The 24,212-nt window shown below is 44.0% G+C and overlaps 1 protein-coding gene across 4 annotated transcripts in view; it reads left to right on the top strand.

Annotated features, from left to right (window-relative positions):
• The window catches only part of CDK5RAP2 (CDK5 regulatory subunit associated protein 2), a 236,132-nt gene extending 214,203 nt beyond the window's left edge, over positions 1-21,929 (top strand). For all 4 annotated transcript variants that reach the window (XM_060200065.1, XM_060200066.1, XM_060200067.1 and 1 more), the window contains 8 exons: positions 1,659-1,780; positions 2,848-3,093; positions 6,544-6,621; positions 7,697-7,944; positions 9,040-9,180; positions 18,654-18,780; positions 21,456-21,502; positions 21,833-21,929. In XM_060200065.1, the coding sequence (XP_060056048.1) occupies positions 1,659-1,780; positions 2,848-3,093; positions 6,544-6,621; positions 7,697-7,944; positions 9,040-9,180; positions 18,654-18,780; positions 21,456-21,502; positions 21,833-21,889 (1,066 nt within the window). In that variant the 3' untranslated portion in view covers positions 21,890-21,929. The remainder of the gene's footprint in view (positions 1-1,658; positions 1,781-2,847; positions 3,094-6,543; positions 6,622-7,696; positions 7,945-9,039; positions 9,181-18,653; positions 18,781-21,455; positions 21,503-21,832) is intronic.
• The last annotated feature ends 2,283 nt before the right edge of the window (positions 21,930-24,212 follow it).

The following is a 24,212-nucleotide window of genomic DNA, read 5'->3' as shown; positions in this document are numbered from 1 at the left end:
TGAGTTGTCTGTCTGGGACAGAGCAGGGAGGGCAGCACATCTGAAGGAGAGGGGTCAGATAGGACCGTGTGCCCATCACACAGAACCTTCTGACTGTATTAAAGGTTGTGATGTTGTTTCCTTTGAGTAAGCTCATTGGGGGGTGGGGGGCTCACTGTGTTATTGTAGATTCTGATCAGAGGAGTGATAGGAGTCTGGCTTCAATTTTCAAAGGACCCTACTGTATGCTCTTTTGCAGTTTCCCCCTTTAGGCTCTGTTTTCAGTTGTTCCTGCCAGCCTGTGAATCCCCTGCTTTAAGCCTCATTGACATCATTCTTGGTTTCCAGCATAGTGTGAGGATTGAGAACACTCAGCCATTTGTTACTTCATAGTCCGGCTCCTTTCCTGAACCATGAACCCCTGGAAAAGGAATCAGTTTGATTTCTTTCCAACTGAGAGAGGCCAGAGAATTGACCCTACCAGTATTCATGGGGCCAGGTATCAAACCCAGAGCCTCAGGCATGCAAGGCATGCATTTTGCTGCAGAGCCACTTCCCTGGCCCTAAGACACAACTATTAGTTTACTTCCACATACCTGTACATTGAAGGCTAGATAGCACATACTTTTTAGGGCACCTGAGAAGCCTACAGGATAAAATAGGTAAAGGGCTGAGCTCAGGGGTGCAGTGGGAAGGTACGCCCCATGACTGGAATTTTTTTTCAGTTTTTTTTTTTTTTATTATTAATAAAAAGGAAACACGGACAAAAGTATAGGCTAAGAGGGGTCCAACTCCACACAATTCCCACCACCAGCACTCTGTATCCCCCTCCCCTGATAGTTCTTTAACCCTCTGGGAGTATGGACCCAAGATCATTGTGGGATGCAGAAGGTGGAAGGTCTGGCTTCTGTAATTGCTTCCCTGCTGAATATGGGAGTTGAAAGGTCGATCCATACTCCCAGCCTGCCTCTTTTTCCCCAGTGGGGCAGGGCTCTGGGGAAGTGGAGCTCTAGGACACATTGGTGGGGTTGTCTATCCAGGGAAGTCTGGTTGGCATCCTGCTAGCGTCTGGAACCTGGTGGCCGAAAAGAGAGTTAACATATAAAGTCAAACAAGTTGTTGACTAACCATGAGCCTAAAGGCTGGAGTAGTGCAGGTGAAGAGTTGGGGTGGGGGTGGGGGTGGATCTCCATTTTGTAGATAGCTAGTAGGCATATTTTAGTTATGGAAACACTGACAAGATGACTGGAATTCATATATGTATATTTACTTTTGTTGCCCTTGTTGTTTTTCATTGTTGTTGTAGTTATTATTGTTGTTATTAATGTCGTTGTTGGATAGGATAGAGAGAAATGGAGAGAGGAGGGGAAGACAGAGAGGGGGAGAGAAAGATAGACACCTGCACACCTGCTTCACCGCTTATGAATCGTGTCCCCTGCAGGTGGGGAGCCGGGGGCTCGAACCGGGATCCTTATGTTGGTCCCTGCGCTTTGCGCCACGTGTGCTTAACCCTCTGCGCTACCGCCCGACTCCCGATGACTGGAATTCTTAACCTCTGTGACTTCTGTCCACACATCTGGTTGAGAGTAGAGTAGAGTAGGTCTGAACAGTGGAGTTTGAGTAAGTCACTTTAAATTAGAATTAACATCTCCTTCCCATGGGGGGCGGGCCCTTTCCAGGGTGCAGGAGGAGGTGAAGACGAGGCAGCAGCTGTTGTCACAGAATGACAAGCTACTCCAGTCCCTCCGAGTGGAGCTGAAGGTATATGAGAAGCTGGACGAGGACCACAGGAAACCAAGAGGTACTGGGCTTTGAGCCAAGGCCTTTCCCATCCCAGTCCTGTTGCATGTTGCTGTCACATGATCTCTCATCTGGAGAGCAGCTTCAGCTCTTGCCTGAAAGGCTGTCATTAAACCTCAGCCTTGCCTTTAGGGTGAAGTAGGTATATGTTGAAGCCCACTTTTATTCTGAAGAAAGCACAACAAACAGAACAAAGTAGTCTGAGGCCTGGGTTCCCAGTATCTCTTCTTCTGCCCCTGTGGCCTTCAGCAGTTCACCTTACGCCTTTGGACCAGCTTCTTCCCCTATTAAACTTGTCTCCTAATATCTGTCCTCTAGAATTGTTGTGAAAGTGAAACAAGATCATTTATTCAAAGCATCCTACCACAGCACCTGGCACACAGGAGACACCCACAAAATGACTTTTTATTGTAAATTTCCTACTAGTATGTATTCCTCTGCCCACTTACGCAGCAATTATGGCAAACTTAGTGTGCTTTGCTCATTGCTTTCAGGATCATTATAGGCCTCGCTTTCCTCTGTATCCTGTGAGAGATACCAGATCAGAGTGACTTGATTCTGAGCTCTGATGTTTTACAATTAATTTTTGATATACATAGACATTTTTTAAATGAATTTTCCAGGTGGTTTCTCCCTGTTGAAAGTTTATCTAGAAAAAGGGTCACAGCTCTCATTTTCCCCTCAAGTTGCTTTTCTTATTTTTTCACTTGTGCCTTTTTAATATAGTGTGGCACTTAAAATCAGCCTCTTTCATTCTATAATTCCAGCCCAAATAAGTTTTATTACTACTAGGCATAATTTCGGGGTTTGGTGTGCAATTTGCTAGGCTTTTATGGCCAGAAGCGAAAATTAATTTCCAGCTCTTATTTAGCCTGTGGAATAGCAGCAATTAAATCTGCCAATATTTTTGTTTTTAAAGTCAAGTTGTTATTTTTAATTGTACCTACTTCTCAGGAAGGGGAGGGTGATGGTGGTGGCGTGTTTAAAGCACAGTTAAGCTGTTTGGATGGCTGACCTTTGGTACTTGAAGGAGCCTTCAAGGCGATTTCCCTTTGCACACGTTCACAGGGGCCAGAACAGAAGCAGCTGGAGAAGGCTGGAGGGGGCAAGACACTTTTGGTGACCTGCACGACCTCCTGACAGAGATCCAGGCTCTGCGCACACAACTGGAAAAAAGTATCGAAACCAACAGCACACTGCAGAGCAAGCTGGAGAAGCAGCTGGAGCGAGCAGAGAAATCTCCAGAAACAGCACTCACTTCTGCTCTCCAAACACTGTCCATTCCTGAGCGGCCCTTTCGGCTAGACAGAAACGGTACTGCTCCTTCCTCTCCTCACTGTTTGAAAACACAGCCTGTGTGTTGGTGTGGGACATGTGAGCTTCTGAATGGTGCCATGGAGATGTCTTTCCATTGACAGCAGCCAGCATTCCCTTAGGAGCCGGGGGAACAGAACTATCAACCATGGCAAAAAGTGGTGTCATCTCTGGTGTCAGATGGTATCATCTCTGTCTGTGGCCACTTGTCTTTCTGGGAAGTGGATTTTGGGCTGCCAGCCATCTTCATCCCTTCCTGTCTTATTTTCTCCCATGCATTCAATCATTCACTCCTGTCCACATCCAGCCTCCACTGTTGAAATCTCTCTTATTCTCTCTTAGTGCCTAAAAGAGAGCCAGAACCTCTTGCTTTGGTCGTTGGTATCTTTCAGGATCTGGAAAACATCCTGGTAGTTTGGAAATGGCTCTGCTTTGTATTTGCTTGTGAGTTTGTCTAGCCCTTCAGAAGCTATGCAGAGGGGCAGAAAACTAATCAAGTGTTTTATGGGCAAAGGAAGTAAGCTCCAGAGAGCATGCCAGCCTTGCCCAAAGTGACACAGCTAGCTACTGGGTGACAAAGTTGGAGATAGAAGCCATTTTTCCAGTTCCAAATCCAGAAACTACCTGACCCACCACCTCACCTTCCCAAGTCTCTGGTTTCTAGGGAATATGATCTAAATCCACACAGGTTAAGTGTGCCCATTCAGTGGGGCACAGAATGACAACACACTTTATAAACACTGTACAGACATTTGGACTCACCTTTTCTTGGACTGAGAGTTGTTCTTTTTAAAAAATGAAAAGCCCTGACAGAGTACTCAGGTGACCTGCTTTAGAACTTGTAGTAACTGGTTCACTGGTTTCTCCTTCATAAGGATTTTGAAACTTGAACCTAAAAAAAAAGATATGGCAATTACAAAAAAAAAAAAAAAGAGGAATATGCTTCAAGATTCTACAAAATCCTGTTTTTACTCCATGTGTTTCTCTTCAGTTGGTAATCTGTTGCAGACATGAATTAAAAAAAAATTGTTCTTATTTTGTAAGTATATGCTATTTACTTTATTTTAATGAAAGAGAATAAGGGAGACCAGAGCACTGCTCAGCTCTGGCTTAAGGTGTTGCAGGGGATTGAACCTGGAACCTCATAGCCTCAGGTTTGAGAGTGCTTTTGCATAACTACCCCCCCCTTTTTTCCCCCAAGGATTTATTTATTGTTTAGAGAGAAAGGGGAGATAGAGAATGGAACAGAAAGGATGTCTGAAGCACTTGACTGCTTATGAAGCTTCTCTCCTGCAGGTGAGGATTGGGAGTTTGAACCCTGGTCCTTAAATGTGTTAACATGCATACGCTACTGGGTGTGTCAGCCCCTTTTCTTTATTATTGGTATCATAAATGTTTTTCTTGCTATCATATGGGGTTCTTAATTATTATTTTCAGATTATCATCATTCATTAAAACATTACCCTGGTAGTTTTTTTAATATTTTATTTATTTATCCATGAGAAATGAATGAAGAGAGAAAGAACCAGACATCATTCTGGTACATGTGCTGCTGGGGTTTGAACTCAGGACCTCATGCTTGAGAGTCCAATGCCCTACCCAGTGTGCCACCTCCTGGACCACACCCTGGTAGTTTCTAAAGTAGTCTTTGATTCAGGGCTTTTGGGAAAGTTTTTTGTTTATTTATGTGAAGTAGAACACACTATCACTCCAGCACATGAGATACCAGGCTTTGAACTCAGGACTTCGTCCTTGAGAGTGCAGTGCTTTATCTACTGCACCAAATCTCAGCTTGCCACAACTTTAATAAACATCGATGTTAATATGCTTTGCTATCAAACAATCTTCTTAGGCTATAACCCTACTTTGGCCTGTCTCGGAGGACTGGAAAGATACCACATTGTTGTCATCCTTGTAAACTATATTATTAGCAGAGGGCATTACCATTGAAAATATACATCTACACTGGTCCTCCTTTGTTAAGACTTTGAGAAGATGGGGTCAAGGAGATTGTGAGGTTGTAGGAGAGATAGGGGCTAGGAGAATGATTCAGTTGATTGGGTGCCCAGGTAGGAGATTTGGGATAGCTGAGGTGAGGAGGCCCTTGAACAGTCTTTGCCTGCATGTTCAACCTGTGCAGTTTCAGCCTTTTGTATGTGCCAACAGAGACATCAACCAGAATGTTCAAAATTCTCAGTGCTGCCTCAGTAGGAATGCCCTCTACTTTCAGTGTGTAAAAATACAAATCATATCATAGGTAGCAATAGCATTTCTTCCTTTGCAAAATACCTCTGAGGACTGTGCATTGCTTAAAGGCCACTATTTCTGGAAGAAAGTCACCCATCTTGGGAACCAGCCCCATGAAGCTAACTTTCTAGTTCTTGGACCCAGGAGATCTCAGTGCCCTCTCCAAAGGCACCTGGGCAGGGAGGAGCTGGCCTGGCATCCTGAGAACTGGACCCAGTCCTCACTCTGTCACTAACACTCTGACAGCAATAGTGGGCAGGTCACTTCCAGCCTCTGCCTCTTGGTTTCCATGACATTTGAACTGCAGTGCATTCCTGCCCACTGAGCTGAAAGTTCACATGTGAAAGTGCTTTGTTGTTTGTTTATTATTTTAAAAAAATTAAAAACAATTTAATAGTGACTTACAAAATTTTAAGATTATGGGAATAATTCCACACCACTCCCACCACCAGAGTTCTGTGTCCCCATTTCCCTCCAGTGGAAACTGCAGTAGTTCTCCCAAGGTCACAGATATTGGTTGACTATTTATCTAAATTAATTTATCTATCTATCAGCCCATTTTTATTCTCTTGGAAGTGCTTTGTAAATGATAAAATGTCTCTAATTAGTTTTGCCCCCTAGTGTTTGAAGCACATGACCTCCAGAGTCTCCTTTGGGTCATTGCCTCGTGCTCCAGTTATGCAGCAGCCCCGAGATTTGCTCCTGCATTCCAAAACTTAGATCTCACTTGATGTTTTTCTGCTATTGAGTAGACACCCAGCATTGTCACAATTTTGGCTTTGTACTACTGTCTTCCCTGTGCATGCAGAACTCTTACATTTGGACTTAGTTCTCCCTGAATGTTTGATGACAATTCACTCTTTTGTCCCCTTTTCATCTGTTTGCCCTTCCCAGGACTTAGCACCCTTCACCAGGGCTCCCACAGACCCTGTGCTCCCCTCTCTCAGTCCTTACCATCCTAGGTGAAACTGCCTGTTTACTAGTCTGGACCAGAGAGTCCTTTCAGGGAAAGCATTGGGCCTGTTCTGTGTCCCTCACATCCTGCACAGACCTGGCAGGAGGGATGCCCAGTGAAGATTGGAATGAGTGTTTGTCTGTGTTTAGGACTTTACTGTATTCTCATTAGATTCTGTCAAATGCCAGTGATAATGAAATGAAAACTTTTCATACTTTGTTTCCCTTCTCTGATTATGCCTTTTGCAGATGGTGACAACACTCCCATGCTGATTGATAACTCAGATGATCTGTTTGATTCCACCCTGACAGTATCACCAAGATCAGGTATAGAGCTGACGTCTGGGAAACTGTAGATATGAGTTGGATTTGACAGGAGAACTTTTTTTTTTTTTTTAATGGGAAAAGGAGAGATGAGGTTCCTGGTTCCAACACAAGAGAATGTTTGGCAGGATTTGGACTATTAAATTCCTGACACCTCTAGCTGGTGATCTCCTCCAGTTAGTCTGTTCATAAGTGTTAGCAATTCGGCTATATCACTGGGTCTCTGTTCACCCTAGATTGAAGTGTGACCACCTCTGTGTCACTTTCAAGGCCCCCTGGCATCCAGTCCCATCTGCTGTAGCCCACTGTCTCGTGTTGTCACAGATGGGTCACTGTGCTGCGAGTGGGCTAGCATTTTCTTCTCGGTGGGATTTTGCAGTAAGTCTGCCCTGCCACCCTGCCAGGGAAAAATCCTACTACTTTCTCAAGATTCATCACGGATGTAAAACTTCTCTGTGACATGCCTTTCCTGATATTCCCACTAGGAATTTTTCACCCATACACCTGCCAATCCAAAGATAAAGAACAACAGACTTTTGCCTCTAATTACAGTAATTCTTGTAACCTTGACCCAGCTCTGTTGCTGGCTCTTTCTCTCTCTCTTCTTTTTAATGACCTACCTGTTTTGCTTATTTATTCAGCTAGTTGTTTAGTTAGTTTTCACTAGAACACTTCTCTGCTCTGGCTTATAGTGGCGCCTGACAATTGTTGCTCCTTGTAGGAAGCCTTCCTGATCTCCCTTCCTACACAGAGAATTGAATATTTTTTTCTTTTTGACTCTAGATCTTCACTGTATAATTCTGCTGCTCACCTGGTAGCTGTGTTCTGGTAGGCCAGGGGCCCCAGAATTGCAGAGACTGACTTGATTCATTCGTGTGAATCAGGGGTCTTTTGCGAGTGGCCTTTCCCAGCACAGGGTAATAGGCAGACTGTGGACCAGGAGCCAAGTCTTTGCCCCCATTTTTGCTGTGTCAGTGGCATTTTGGTCTGAAGTTTACTCTTACTGGCATTGTAATCTCACTGGACATCAGCTATCATTGTACCCTATAGATACAATGTCTTCTCTTTCATTTTGCAGCTGCAGGGACACCTCCACTCTCTGAAAATAACACGGAGACTCTCTCCTGCAACAGTGGCAGCTTGACTGTGCGCACCCTGTGCGTGTCCCGCCCGTGGGCCAGCAAGTGTGGCCGCCACATCTTGGGCCTGATTGAGGACTACGATGCCTTGTGCAAGCAGATTGGCCAGGGCCAGAGGCTCCTGGATGAGATGGACTGTCAGGTTCTAGAGGCTCCCAACCCCATGAGTCAAGAGCTGGGAACAAAGGTAAGCAGACTGACAGAGCGGGGCGTAGAGAGATGCTCCCTGAGGGCAGGAGAGGAAAGCTGACTCATGGGGCTGGGAGGAAAAAGTAAGACCTTGATTAGAAGGACCAGGAACCGCAGCCTATGAAAGCTCAGGTCTGGTCTGGTCTAGGGGACTGTTGTTCTTCTGTGGCATGGGCTCTTGTTAACCCTTACACCCTCCCTCTCTCATGACTGCCTACCTATCCAGTGCTCTCTTTACTGTATCCTGTTACAGTTTTTTTTTTTTTTTTGACTGCAAAAGAAGCTAACATGAATATACCATTGCTGTCTTTATGTTTTACCTGCTTGGTGGCCATTTAATTTACAATGAGCCTCCTTACACCCAGATCTCTGCACATATCTTTAATTAATTCATTAGCAATGAACTCATAGAAGTGAAGTTATAGACTCAAAGATTAGTAACTCTCTAAGGCTCTTGATGATAACTGTTGTTGCATTACTTTTCAAATATATTGTACCATCATATATGAGTGAAGGTACCTTTGTCTTCAGTGAATATTTTTACTGAAAATGACTTTTTTGCCAGGTGGATTTGTGCCAATTTATTTTGTGTTGACTTTGCTCGTTGTAAAGATGCTTTTGAAATGTCTTCTCTTTTTTCAAAACGTATTTGTGTTTCCATTTCTCTGCCCTTGCTATTCTCCCAATTTTATTAGTTTGCTTCTAACGAGAGAGAAACTGAGACTTTGTAGACTTTGAGTCCCCCCCCCCCAAAAAAAAAAAATCATATTGAATGGCTGCTGGTGTCAGTTGCCTCCCAGAGAGAGTTCATGGGCTGTGGAGCATTGCAAGTGATATCCTACTTCTTGGTGTAGTGAGTGTGTTTAAGGAAGATTGTCTTCAGTATTGGCTATTGATGGAACTAAAATTGCCACTGAATTTCTCTTGTAATCTATGATTCACCCGTCTTTAAAAAGAATAAAATGGGTGTCATCTTGTACCAGGCTCTTGCTCAGCATGTGGAACACAAGCCCTGTGGAGTGAAACAATATGCTGGCTTGTCTATAATCATTTTCAAGACTGCCTGTAACCTCCTTCTCATCCCATGGTGCAGGGTCCACATTCGGCCTCGTTGAGCAGGCTTATTGCCAGTGTGAGTGCAACCAAACTCATCCTAGAAGAGGCTGCAAGGTTACTGACACTTCTCTGGAGAGTCTCACTCCCGGATGGCCAGTGCATGCATCACTGTGAACAGGTAGGTGGTGCCACAGAGACTCAGAGGCTCAGGGGTGCCTTTGGGGCTCCTCCAAGTCTGTCTCATGTGTGTTTCTGCCTGATCCTCCTGCTTCCTATGAGCTTGGCCTATGTCCCTGACCTGACTGTGTCACTCACTATTCCTACACATCTTTGTTGAGGGAAGTCAACTTCTGATACATGAGAAAGAAGACTTGGACATGAGCTGGATGGCTCGCTCACTCAGGATGGCTGACCTGGATTGAAAGCATGCCATCAGTGCTCTCAGCTGACTTTTTTTTCACATACAAAGATAGAAAGAGAGTGACAGAGGCAAAAATACCACAGCACCAAAGCTTCCTCCAGTGGTGTGAGGGCCATGTCAGCCTGGGTCATGCATATGGCAGAGCAGGTACACTATATAGGTGGGCTACTTTGCTGGCCCTGAAGTTTATCTGTTTCACCAGCTTTAAATCCAAGTTTGATCTCACTTAGATTTCTCTCTCTCTTTTCGTTCTGCTAGCTTACAGCATCATATTTTAGTGGACCCTGTTTAGAATCTATTTTAACTACTTAGCTAAAACTTCTCCAAATCAGGAGTCAGCAGAACAGAAGCAATCCCATTTTTCTCTTTTCTTTTTCTTTCTTTCTATTTTTTTTTTTTTTAACTTGTGGAAAGCATGAAGTATTATGACAAGGTAAGTACCATCAAAGACATTTCCTGGGAGAAGGAACACTCAGGTTAAGGAACAGTTAGAACTCTTCCTGGTGGCCTGATAGTTGCTTCTTCATTTATCTAACCTATAAATTCTTGCCAAAGGCCAGCAGGAAGGCAGAAGGGTAATTTGCATTCCATGTCATTACTCATCTAGTTTTAACTCCTTTTGACAGCTTTCAGCTCTATCAAACATGGCAGAGAAGTGGCAGTGAAGCAGCCCTCTCTTTCTAAAAGGTTCTAATGAGAATGAGCCTGCCCTAAGGTTTCTCTGTTGATCCTGGGGAAGAAGCTCAGCTGAATTAAGTTCAAGGAAGTAGATAGCCAGACATTATTCAGGAGAAGGATGTTTTGCTCACTTTTAGCTGGTAGGGGACATGTAGCGAAAGATGAAGAGAAATGGAGCCCCCGAAGCTCAACGTAAACCTTTCCTTTTCTAACTCACCAAGCCTTTTACCATTTTAGACCTGTGTGACCTAGTTGCCCTGGCTCCTTCTTAACTTTCTTTTCTCTATTTACATGTTTGATCTTGTTATTTTCACTAGGAGTTTCCACCTCCATGATTCCACTGCCCCAGATGGACTGGTTTTTTTTTCTTTTCATCACAGGGCCTTCACATGGGGGTAACATGTTCACACACACACACCCCTTTAGTTTTCCTGAGGGGGCCATGTCTGTTTTGCTCATATTTTTGAGTGAACAAATAAAACAATTCTTCTCACATTCCCAAACTAATTATTTCCCACATGGTTTTTAAAATACAACATGTCTGAACTGATTAGTTCAGCCTCAGTGTAATGTTTTTGTCCCAAGTAGTACACAGTGTATCTGTCAAATAGATGGGCTGCGGTTGGTTCTTGTTTTTGTTACATGTGTTTAAGTCTAAATGATTGTTACATTCATCACTTCCATGTGCAGATTAGCTCAGGAATTTACTGGTCAGTGCTCATGATGATTTGCTTCTTCTTTTCAAGGATTTCTCCAGTAATTGGTTAAACTTACTCTAGTAATATGGAATTTTAAAGTCAGAAAATTAACCTTATAGATGCTTTGATGTGATTGCTGGTGTACACAGTCCCCCCCCCCCCCCCCGACACACACACCTGTAATGCTAAATTGCCTCTAGCCACTTTTCTGTCCCTGTGTGTTTATAGTGCCTTTGTTCTTGGTGTGAAATGTGTATAAAGCAGATTTCCAAGTGTTCACTGGGAGCTCCAACGATTTTTTTTTTTTTTTTACACTATCCAGTGTTTTCTCTGGGTGTTGTGAATTTGCCTTTTGCATTGAATACACCATGCTCTACAATTCCACAGGCCTACTCTGGAAAGTATGTGTGGCATATAACAGTTAATCTGAGGATATTGTGAAGCAGAACACAATTATTCACACGTTATTTGTTTACTTAAAGGTTTTTTTTTTAATGGAAGGGTAAACAATAGCAATAAAATAGACTTCTTATGGGGTGAGAGGTAAGAAGGAAGGAAGATGGGGATAGAAGCCATCTCTCTCTGAATCAACCCTGTGTTGTACATTTAGCCCTTGAGACTGCATGAGTGTTTTCCATAACTATAAGCAAAAATAAATCAAAATGGGAGGGAAACAATTTTCTAAAAATTCATAGTGAAATGAAACATATATAGTTTAGCAATAATAACTACAAAAAAAAAAACTTTCACTAAAGCACAGTAATTCCTACTAGGAATACCTGAGGACTGAAAAAAATAAAAAGGTAAACCACTTTCAGTGATTGTTATTAGTAGCAACATTAGTAGTTATTATATTTTTTGGCTAGGATGAAACAATTAGTACTAATTACATTGAGATTATTATTGTAAGATGAGATGTAAAGTTAAAAAGCAAGTGAAAGTTTTTTTTTTTTTTTACATAGGCTAAGAGGGGTACAACTCCACATAGTTCCCACCACCAGAACTCTGTATCCCTTCCCCTCCCTGACAGTTTTCTTATTCTTTAACCCTCTGGGAGTATGGACCCAAGATCATTGTGGGATGCAGAAGGTAGGAGGTCTGATTTCTGTAATTGTTTCCCCACTGAACATGGGCATTGACAGGTCGATCCATACTCCCAGCTTGTCTCTCTCTTTCCCTAGTGGGGAAGGTCTCTGGGGTAGCATGAGCTCCAGGACATGTTGGTGGGGTCGTCTGTCCAGGGAAGTCTGGTTGGCATCATTGGCATCATGCTAGCATCTGGAACCTGGTGGTTGAAAAGAGAGTTAACATACAAAGCCAAACAAATTGTTGACCAGAGGTGAAAGTTTTCTAATCCTCCATTTGACTTGGAACTATCAGTATGAGCTAACTTTGAACATTTTATGAGTTCTGTCTACATAAGAGGCCTTACAGTGTCCAGTCCAATACCAGTGAGCTTCTCCACTGTCAAATAGTCGCTTCTAAATAGCTTTTTCCACTGAAAGGAGCTAGGACTCCTTGAAGATATGATTTTAATTCAGTATCCGGAGCAAGAAATGAGCAGCATAAGCTTAGACCATCCTAGCAAAAGGGGGTGAAGGTGGGAGGGAGGAAACTTGTAGATATTTTTTTTTAATTTTTTTAATATTTATTTATTCCCTTTTGTTGCCCTTGTTGTTTTATTGTTGTAGTTATGGATGTCGTTGTTGTTGGATAGGACAGAGAGAAATGAAGAGAGGAGGGGAAGACAGAGAGGGGGAGAGAAAGATAGACACCTGCAGACCTGCTTCACCGCCTGTGAAGTGACTCCCCTGTAGGTGGGGGAGCCAGGGGTTCGAACCGGGATTCTTATGCCAGTCCTTGTGCTTTGTGCCACCTGCACTTAACCCGCTGCGCTACCACCTTGCTCCCAAAACTTGTAGATATTTTATGGTGGTCTTCAAGTATGGTCCTTGAATCAGTAGCAGCAGCATTATCTGGAGACCAAGAAATGCAGGTTTTTGAGTTTTACCCCATTCCTATTGAGTCAAAAACCCTGAGGCTGGACCTCAGCAGTGTGTTTTTGCAACATTTTCTGGGCAGCTCTGAGAACCACTGGATTAAAGTAAAGAGATTTATCAGTCAAAATGTAAAATATGTCATTAATTTGAATGCTGAATTGTCTTGAAAACTTATGACATAATCAAGCAATTGTGTCCATGCTGCAAATATATTTGGTGATATGAAGGAATTATTATTGTTTTAAATGTGACAATGCTATTGTTTTCTTTAAGTAGTCTTTTTCTTCTAAGATATATATTAAAATGTACAGAATATTCTTTGTTCATAAATGATGTATGGTTGGCATCTTGGATTGATTTTTAAATAATCTTAAGGGTAAGGGTAGGCAGTGATATAGAAGAAACAAAGTTGACCATGATTTGATAATTACTAACTTGGTTAGGGGCAGTTCATTATCCTAGTCATTCTACTTCTGTAAATGTTTGAGGTTAGTTATATATATGAAGGGAAATTAATACAAACCCCAGCCAGAAATCAGGTAGCCAGTTCATCAGTAAGTCCCAGGCCTCCTGGGTGTAGTGAGGTTGTAGCTTCTAGTTCTGAGCTCAACACTGTTCCTGAGAAAGAATTGCGCTACTGAAACCCTTTTGGTGTGTGGCACTCTCTTTTTTATACTCAGCATCTCACTTCTCAGGGCACAGTAGCTAACACCAGGGGGTTCAATAGAAGAATTGTCTTTTTTCCAAAACGAGGAACAAAAACTCCTTTGTTTAAACAACTAGGAAGTGGCCAGACTGGACTTTGGAACACTAACTGTTTTTGTTTGTTGATTTAATTATGATCAACAAGTCTGTTGGATAAGAGGGGTTCAATTCTACACAATTCTCACCACCAAAATTACCCTCCATTGGAAGGTTTGCTGTTATTCTTTATCCCTCTGGGAGTATGGACCCAGGATCATTTATGGGGTGCAGAAGGTGGAAGGTCTGGCTTCTGTAATTTCTTCTCCACTAGACACTAAACATGGACGTTGGCAGGTCGATCCATATCCCCAATCTGTCCCTGTTTTTCCTTGTGGGGCAGGGCTCTGGGGAGGTAGGGTTCCAGGACACATTAGTGAGGTTTTCTTCCAAGGGAGGTCAGGTTGGCATCATGGTAGTGTCTACAATGTGGTGACTGAAAAGCATTGAGTTATGAAGCAGAACAAATTGTTTAGTAGGAACACAACTGTTTTTAACCATGCTATATGCATCCTGTCAAAATGAAGATTTTTAATCAAGAGAAACACTAGGTATAAACAATTCCTTGCTGTAAGTACTAGAGTTTGTTCTGGGTATTTTGAGAACGTGGGTGAAAATTCACGTACCAGTTAGCAGGTGCCTCATAGCACCTACTTGGTGCCATGTGCTGTTGGTCAGAAAGAAGTGTTGAGTTCTCCTCTTAGGGAGCTTGTAGTCTGACAAGGAAGACAAACAAATTGACCATGAAGAATTTGACATGAGGGCCCGGTGGGGGCACATCTGGTTTAGCACACATGTTGCAGTGAGCAAGGACACCGGTTCGAGCCCCTGGTTCCCATCTGTAAAGTGGGTTAAGACCTAGCACACTGCAGCAGGCTAAGACTCAATCACAGTGGGTTCTAAAGACAGAAACAGTGGTGATTCCTCCCTGCCTGGCTAACTGCTCTAATGAGCAGGCTCTAATGTCAGCTCAGGCACCACCTCCTCCAGGAAGCTTTCTGAGACCTTTTCCCCCATGGGAGTTTAGGTTGGTTGCTGTTTCTTCTTCTTTTCCTCCCCCCCCCCCTTCTTACTTTTCTCCTCTTCTCCCTTCTCCTTTCAATTTATAGAACTTTATTTATTTATTTTTTTATTACAATTAAGATTTTGGGGGTCACTTTCATTGGAGGGAATAAACAGATTATAATGCAGTCATTGACACATGAATTCAATGTCTCATCCCCCCGTGAAAGTTCTCTACAGAAAATTCTCACCCACAACCTAGGCCCTTTCACATTATCAAGCACCAGGACTCCTCCAAGAGGTCCTCTTCAGCCCCTCCCTCCCCCTCCTCCTCCAGAGTCATTTTCTTTGATGCAGTACACCATACCCAGTCCATATTTCACTTTGTGTTCTCCTTCCCTGTCCCTATTTATTAAGTCCTGCCTATAAGTGAGATCATTCCTCTTTCTCTTTTGGGAGTATCTCACTTAACATAATGTCTTAAGTTCCATACAAGATGACACAAAGAAGATGACTTCATCATTTTTAACAGCTGAATAGTATTCCATTGTGTTACATACTACTCATCTATCTCTAGACATCTGGATTGCTTCCAGTTGTGCTGCTATGAACATATATTGATCTCTTCTGATTTGGCATTTGTTTCCTTTAGGAAGTTGCTGGGTCATAGGGGAGGACCATTTCTAGTATTCTGAGAAATCTCCAGACTGTATTCCACAGGGTTGGGCCAATTTATATTCTCACCAGCAGTGTTTTCCTTTTTGCCCACATCATCTCCAACAGTTGTCCTTTCTTATGTATGACATACTCACTATTGTCTTTATTTGCACCTTTCCAATAATCAGTGACTGAGCACTTTCTCGTGTGTCTGTAGGCCTTCTGGAGCTCTTCCTTGGTAAAATTTCTGTCCATGTCCTCACCCCTTGGATTACTGCTTTTTTGGGTGTCCATGCTACTACTCTTAATGCTCATTTCATGTCAACATTTAAAAAAATTTTTTAAATTATCTTCATTTATCATATAGAGACAGCCAGAGATTGCGGGGGGGGGGGGTTGATAGAGAGGAAGAGAGACACCTGCAGCTAAGGCTCTAAATGTAGAGTTACTGAAATTTATGGCCATTGTAGCCAGATCAGAACACAAATCTCTGTGGATCCTTAACATGAAGAAGAGAATCAAAGAAAATCCAGTGTTTAAATTGGGATCTATTTTAGCAGAACAGTGGAAGTCCTGTAGCTGACAGGGCTGGTTAATCTTAAAAGTAGGTTAAAACAGGGAATCAAAAGATGATACATATCTTAAACATTCTAGTTTAACTTAAAACCGTTCAACGTGCATTCATTTGGCATTCTTTTGATGTGGGGCTGGGGACTTTTCTTTGCTGATTGGAGTTCTACATCTTCTTTCTCTCATAAACTACATCTATAATGTATGTCTGTCACTTCCAATTTCTGTTCCTTTAAGATGAAGAAAAACCTCAGACACTTGCAAAGCAATTTGAATATAGAATCCTTCTAGACTGTGTTCCTCCCACATCTTTTATGGTCGATTCACCCACACCTAATTTGCCAGAAATGTGTTTTCCAGTGATTTGCCTTTGTCAGGCCTTTCCTGAAGCCTATGTTAGTTTTCATACAAGCAACTCCCTGTCCATACACATATTTCACGGGTTTGCTTCATACTTCATTAAATTATGTAACTGATTCCAAGTACAGTCTGCCATAAATAAGTTGGGAGCAAAACTTGAAGTGACTGTTTGTAAGCTGACAGCCCAGCATGTCCCCTCTGGAGACAGAGGTCTTCTGAAATAGTGGAGAGGAACCTGCGTGGGGAATCTTACATGGTAGTTTTGTCTGAAAGTAAAAACACACACACATACACACACAAATCAGGCTTTTTTTTTTTTTTCTTTTTACTTATATTTGACAGGGTGAAGAGAAGTTGAGAGCAGCGGGGGAGGTAGAGAAGTAGAGAGACACCTATAGTATCACTTCACCACTTGTGAAGCTTCTCCTCTGCAGGAGGGGACCAGGGGCTTGAACCTGGCCTTGCACATGGTAATGTGTGCACTCAACCAAATGCACCTCCATCCGACCCCCATGATACTTTTTTAAAAAATTATCTTTATTTATTTATTGGCTAGAGATAGCCAGAAATTGAGAGGGAGAGAGACACCTGCAGGCCTAGTTCACGACTTGTGAAGCTTTCCCCCTGCAGGTGGGGATGATACATTTTTTAAAATAAAAATGTTCCAGGTCACACTTCAGAGGGATAATAACCACTGACATCTTGATGGCATCTCTACATTGTCAACTTTTTATTTATTTATCTATTTATTTATTTATTTTAGAGCTATCTCTGTAGATACATCTACAGAGTGTAACCTGTCCTGGACTTTTGTTTTCACTAATTGTGATCTTCTGATGTTGATAGCTGCAAACTTACCCCATTGTATGTATTTTTGTTTGTTTTAAGATAGAGAGAGAAAGAGAGAGAGAGAGAGAGAACAAAAGAGACTACAGAACCAAAGCTTCCTTCAGTGCAGTGGAGGCTAGGCTCAGTCCTGGATCACTTACATTCATGGTAGCAAGTTCACTGGCCATTATTTTATCATCTATATGATACTTTGTCTCTCCAAACCACCACAGACACAATTTGGGTTGTTAATTTTTTTCCTACTGTAAAAAATGCTGAAATGAATAGTCTTGAATGTAGGCATCTTTTTGAATTTATACTGTTCCTTGGAGCAAATGCCCAAGTGCAAGACTGTTAGGTCAAAAGACACTGTACAGGGAGTCAGGTGGTAGCGCAGCAGGTTAAGCACACGTGGCATGAAGCCCAAGGACCGGTGTAAGGATCCCAGTTTGAGTCCCCGGCTCCCCACCTACGGTGAAGCAGGTATCTTTCTTTCCCCCTCCTCTTTCCATTTCTTTCTGTCATCAGAACAACAATAATAACTACAACAACAATAAAAACCAAGGGCAACAAAAAGGAATATATATATATGTATATATATATTTTTTTTTTAAAAAAAAAAACACTGTATATTGTGTGACCTGGGAAACCTTGCCAGGGTGTCTCACCTAAGCCTCTCACCAGTTTGTAGTTCCATCAGCAAGTAGGAGTTTCCTTGCCCACCCTAATGTCTTGCCATTCTAACCAGCAGAACTCGGTTTCTGGTTTTTCTTTTTCTTTCTTCTTTTTTTTAATATTTTTATTTATTATTGGATGGATAGAGAGAAATTGAGAAGGGAAGGAAGAGAGAAAGAGGTAAAGAGACACACACCTGCAGCCCAGCTTTAGCACTCATGAAGCTGTCCCCCAGCAGGTGGGAACCAGGGGCTTGAACCTGGGACCTTGTGCACTGTAATGTGTGCACTGAACCAGGTGCACCAGCTTTTGGTTTTTTCGCTTAAATATTTTTGTTAGCAAGGTAGAACATATTTTTTTAAATATTTATTTTATTTATTTATTCCCTTTTGTTGCCCTTGTTGTTTTATTGTTGTAGTTATTATTGTTGTCGTTGTTGGATAGGACAGAGAGAAATGGAGAGAGAAGGAGAAGACAGAGAGGAGGAGAGAAAGATAGACACCTGCAGACCTGCTTCACCGCCTATGAAGCGACTCCCCTGCAGGTGGGGAGCCGGGGTTCGAACCGGGATCCTTATGCCGGTCCTTGTGCTTTGCGCCACCTGCGCTTAACCCGCTGCGCTACAGCCCGACTCCCAGAACATATTTTTTTAAATTTTATTTTAGTTATAAAAAGGAAACACTGACAAAACCATAGGATAAGAGGGATATAACTCCACACAATCCCCACCACCAGAACTCCATATCCCATCCCCTCCCTTGATAGCTTTCCTATTCTTTAGCCCTCTGGGAGTATGAACCCAAGGTCATTGTGGGATGTGGAAGGTGGAAGGTCTGGCTTCTATAATTGCTTCCCTGCTGATCATGGGCATGGACAGGTCGATCCATACTTCCAGCCTGTGTCTCTCTTTCCCTAGTAGGGCAGGGTTCTAGGGAATTGGAGCTCCAGGACACATTGATGGGGTTGTCTGCCCAGTGGAGCTCATTTTTAATATACTTGTTCATTTTCAATTCCTCTTTAGACTGGAGAAATGAAAGCAGAAATCACCAAACTACGTAAGAAGTTGTTTGAACAAGAAAAGAAGTTACAAAACACTGAGAAGCTTTTGCAGCTGAGCAAGCACCAGGAAAAAGTCATCTTTGATCAGTGTGAGTGGTGGTGAGGTCTGGGGGCAGCTGTCATGTTGGTCCACTTCCTCCTTCAAGGACGAGAAGCTTAGCCCTGGGCTACCCATTTTGGAGCACAGACAAGTTTGTCGGTAGATTTCTTACTTAAGGGTTTCTTTCTATACTTCTTCCTTTGGGTGACCTGCACACACAAAGAAATTGACTTAACAGACTTTAGTGGAAGGGTCACTCAATGCCATAGGGTCACTCTTATCTCATAGGCTGACATGGTGCATGACATGTGCAGTGACAGGAACATTCCAGGTCTTAGTGGGCACTGGGGTGGGGCTGGGGAGGGGGACACTCTGTCCTAGAAGGTGGGCTTCTTGAGTGAAGGATCCTCTGAACTGAGTCTACAGGAGGATCAGATAGGGGCCACATGGGACAGCATGTAGCAAAGGCAAAGAGGCAAAAAATAAGGTGGGGTGTGTGTGTGTGTGTGTATGTGTGTGTGTGTGTGTGTATGTGTGTGTGTATGTATGTGTGTGTGTGTTTGTGTGTGTGTGGGTGTGTGTGTGTGTGTGTCAAGGCAGCAACAATTCACATTACTGGAGCAAGAGCTGTGAGTGGCAGGTTGAGGCAGGAGGGCTGGGGGGTGCACATGGCTACATTGCCAAAGACCCAGGCCTTAGGACTGGCACTGTGACTGGGCAGTGGGGAACTGGAGGAGGGAGTGGGTTGGAGAAATACTCCTCAAGACATATTTAGACAGTCAAGGTCAGAGAGGTTAAGTAAGCTGTTTGTAAACTTGATCCCAGCCTTGATCTTGAACATCAGAGATCATTGGGAGCCACTCCTTTTCCCAGTTTAAACTTCCAGCACTCATTAGTCCCGAGTGTTTGGAGGAGTGGGCAGGCTCTATTCCTTCCAGAGCCTCTTGGCAGCATGGCCTGGCCAGGCCTTGGGCTGTCTGCTTGTCAATTTTCCTGTCTTCGGAGAACTGCTGATGGTAGTGCTTTCTGTTCTGAAGGTGCCAGCCTGCTTTGTGCTGCTCTCTTATCAAAGCCCGACATTTGTGGGGCATTTCTGAGAAGCACAGAACACGGATTATTGTCAAAGAAGAGTTCTCCTTAGCCAGCCCCCCTGGGAACCTTCCGAAAATAGACTCTGAAGCTGGCAGAGTTTGAACTGCAAAAAAGAGATGCTTTGTCACTGAGAAAACCCTGGGTTCCTGCTCCGTGTCCCTATGTCAGACTCTGAGGACAGAGGTGAACAAGGCAGCTGCTGCCAATGTGAGCTGGTACAAAATGAGGGAAACGCATAATGAGCTGCAGGACAGTGTCCTGAGTTTATTACAGGTAGTCTGAGAAGTGGTTCCCAACTCGGGACTTAGTGGGCCTTTAAGAAGAGAATAGAAACTAGAGAAGGTGCTAGAACAGGATTCTGGGGGAGGGCAGCCTCAGGGGTGAAAACCATGTTCAGGACAGGTTCCGGATATGCCAGGACTTGTGTTGTGAGGTGTGAAATGAGAGGGTCCTGCAGAGGCCATGTTACAGAGGCCTAATGGGAAGAATCAGGAAAGCCCATCAAGGACTGATATGATCCACTGTGTATTAGAATGTTCCCAGGGCTCAGCCATGGGAAGGTGACATGAGAAACCCCAGCAGGGAGTGAGGAAGCCTGGGGCAGTTGTTGTGAGGTAAGAAAGAACTATTTTTTTCAACATCATCTTCATGAATGAATCTTCAGGAGTTGGGCTGAGTGTATTGATGGGTGTATTTGATCCTCACCAAACCTGCTTAGAATGGCCCAGAGATCTCTTCATGTTCTCTGTATTTCCTCTGATTCTGGACTTCATGTTGGGACAAAACAAAGACTGAGAGAAGAGATTCCCTTTACAAGACTTTTCCCCCTGAATTCTGGCCCACAGGGGCTTTACACCATATTCAGCTCAGGGTGTCTGACCACCAGGCACCCCTGAGAGCACCCCCCCCCCCAGTCGACTCTCCTGTTGAAATGTGCTCACCCAGTAAATCATGTTGGACTCTTTACTTATTTATTTTTCCTACTGAAAGACAGCTACAGAGAGGGGAAAAATGCTCAGAGTGTCTTTATTTTGAGCCTGCTCTAAGGACTGATGTGTAAAAGTTAGACATTGTAGAACTGTCCTTGTCCTGGACTTGGGCCTTCACCCATGGATTTGCTTGGAGTGGGGCACACTGAGGGCTGCTTCCTGGAGGGCTGAGGAGATCCAAGCAGTACGGTGCAGGCCACTCCTCTGCTCTGCACTATCAAGCTCTCTGCCACAGAGGTGAGCTCCAGGGACAACCAGGCATCTGGCTGGCCTTGCAGGACCTCAGTTTTATCATCTCTGACATCATGTAGCACTCTTTACCTTGTAGTGTCTGTTTGGAGTAGGAAAGCTGTTAAGTGGTGGGAATGGACCTGAACACAAGTCTCTCTGCTTCAGAACTCTTACTTAGCACATGGTGTCGCACTCTCTGTCTTGCTGCATCTCTAGGAGGTTGTGGCTGCACTGGCTACTTCATCTTGGGGTGTATGCTGGTCCTGGAGGGGCCTCCACACTTCTCTCTGGTCTGAATACTTCAGGGTTGTTGGCTTGTCTGATGGGAGTGGGGCACCCTCTCTGTACTTACCTTTAACCATGACTTCCTTGGCATCTGTGTCTAACCAGACTGTTTCTGTTCTCTCTCCAGTGGTTGTGACCCACAAAATTCTTCGGAAAGCCAGAGGAAACCTGGAGGTAATAACCTTTGACTTTCTTTCACTGAAAACCACTTGAGACATGGGGAATGGATACAGGGCTAGAAGTGACTTCTTTGGGGGAAAAAGTGAAGGTGAAAGTGAAGCCAGCAGTTTGTGAAGTTTCATGTTGCCATGCTACGTTTTCAGTTATTAAATGAATACAATTTGGTCCCATTGTCATCTGCAAATGTTCACTGGTCAAATACTATGTCTTTGAAAGTGGTCTCAGAATAACAGCCTCACCGATTTAATGCTGTCAAGGATCTGACTGTAGAGCTTCTCCAGTGAACCTAAAACTCTTCTCTTTTTTTCCTTCCCCTTTTTCCAGCTTAGGCCCGGGGTTGCCCATGCAGGAACATCCAGTCCCAGCAGACCAGGCTCCTGAGGAAAACTTTCAGCCAATAAAGCATGTGCTTCCCCGCTGAGCATGCGTTGTCTCTTTGTTCCAAGTGTGGTTCCTGTTTGTTGAGAAAAAAGCCAGCTCGGCCAAAGGAAATCTATTTTCCCCTGTAGCGTTTTCTTTCCTAAAGTCAGTTGGAAGGTTATTAAGTAAAGCTCAGTGCTCTGTGTCAAGGTATGGAAGGCTGTGAGCTTTGGGGGCACTGGGCATCTGGGCAGGTGCCTGGAGGTGAGAGGGGCTGCTGAGCACAGTGCCAACTTCATGCCCACCCAGATTTCCTTAGTGCCTAGCCAGCCCTACAGTTTGAGAGTTCTCAACAAATTATTCATATCCACCTAATGATTATTTCATGAAGACCCTCAGAACCTAGGTCCTGAACTCCTGAGGAGGACAGACTGGGGTGCAGGAATGGTGTGACCCTCAAATGTCTTCCAGACTCTCTGTAGCTCTCTCTCAGTTGTTCACTAAGGAACAAGTTGACATGGCATGTCCTGGGTACTGGTGCCTGCAGTGGGCATATGCTCAGCAGCCACAGTGATGCCCTGAACTGGTGGTAGACCCAGCACAGGAAAGATCCAGTGAGAGCCAGAGTGGGCCCTTGGAATTGCAGGGTTCCCCTGACTGTGGACTTCCTGTTTCACTGCCCATGTTGCTGTAGTCCTTTAGTTGGCCTTCACTGGTAATGATCTCCTGTCCCTCTACAAAGTGGACATGGACCAGGTCTGGCTTCTGTTGTTCCCTCTTGAGTCCTCTCTCATCTTACCTCCTTGCACTCCCTGTCCCAGGTACACTGCAGTATTCTTCCAGCCTTGACCCCAGATGCTCCCTCTCCTGGCTGCTCCTCCCATCCTTTCTGTTTTCTAGTTAGCTTTGCACATGGTTTCACTGCTCCACTACAGTTCACAGACATGCATGCCTCTCCCCCTCACCCCCCATGATCTCAGTGGAGGTGGGAGCTAGTTCTGGGTCACTTCCGTATTCTCAGGCAACCAGGGACTGCTGCTCCCACAAGTGCTCAGGTATTACTGCATAAGCTGGAGGCAGAGGGGAGTGTTCTCACCCTGTACCCCACCTTTCTGCCTGTTTCTCCATTAAGGCAATCAGTAAGGACCCTCTCTGCTTAGTTCCCAGCATCTGAACTCTGCATGTACTAAGTCTGTCAGCACAATCCAGTGTGGGAAAACTCAGATTGTGAGGCATATTGTGGTTGCCCCACTCACTTTTTTTTTTTCTTCAAGAAGTTGAACAATTCATTTTGCAAATGGAAGCTTTAATTGCTCTGTGAAGGCAGCATAAATGCAACATTTCTTTTTATTGTTATTATTATTATTAGTGATTTAATAGTGATTAACATGATTGTAAGATAACAGGGGTACACTTCCATACAGTTCCCACCACCAGTCCTGTCTCCCATCCAGCATTTCTAGTCCTGGGCTCCTGCTTTCCTAGTCAGTCTTCACAGATATGAAATGGGAGTTACCCTTGTGCCATTCATGACCACATAGTGGGAGGCTCTGAAGTTGAAAGTAGCCCAAGAAGGTTCTTGAAGCTTTAGTTAAATTCCCATGACAAACACATGTGTGGTGGGGGGGGGGGGGTGAGGGCAGGTGGTATAATGCCAAGGTCAGAGCTCAGGCCTGGTATAGCTGTGAGACCCAGGAGTTGTGTGTTGCCTGCCTCACTGCTAGTTTAGAGTGTTGTCGACATGTGGTTAGTGCACAGCCTGTGGGAGCCTCACTAACTGCATGTGGTGTGAGCTGCAAGGTTGTGAGAGGACATCTGTTTTTGATTCTGGTTCCTTTCAGGTCCCTCTGGTCTGTTAGGTTAGAGAGCAGTGCCTACTGAAGAGGAGGCTCAGGAATCCAGCTTCACTTCAGGTCATCCTCAGCTTTTTAGAAATGCAGTAATCCAAGGCAAAGGCTGCCTCCTCATGCCCCCTCTACACACACACCCTCTGCTTAGAAGTATGTAAAATATGTTCAGCCTTGGTCTAGTCAAGGCCTTGCCTCCTTTCAGACTGGTTTGTTTGAACTGGATTAAGGCCAAGAACAAACTCCACAAATAAGGACAATCTAGACCTTGGAAAAAGCTCCATTGTCCCTGGTGAGTTAATTTTACCAGCAGCTGAATTCAGGAGGCTCTGAAGCAGTAATCAGAAAATGCGTCAATTTCCTGTCTGTGAAATTAATCACCACGTGTGTCTGAGGAGCTGCACCTGAGAGAAACAGCTGCCTGGGCTAAATATATAGAGAGGAGGATGAGGAGAGGGCTGGAGCCTGCAGCTCTCTGGGGATTCCTGCCCCCCTGT

This window comes from Erinaceus europaeus, chromosome 10, assembly GCF_950295315.1.
Source record: "Erinaceus europaeus chromosome 10, mEriEur2.1, whole genome shotgun sequence".
NCBI classification, from domain to species: domain Eukaryota; kingdom Metazoa; phylum Chordata; class Mammalia; order Eulipotyphla; family Erinaceidae; genus Erinaceus; species Erinaceus europaeus.
The sequence above is the reverse complement of the archived record's forward strand: the minus strand, read 5'-3'. Positions and strand labels throughout refer to the sequence as shown.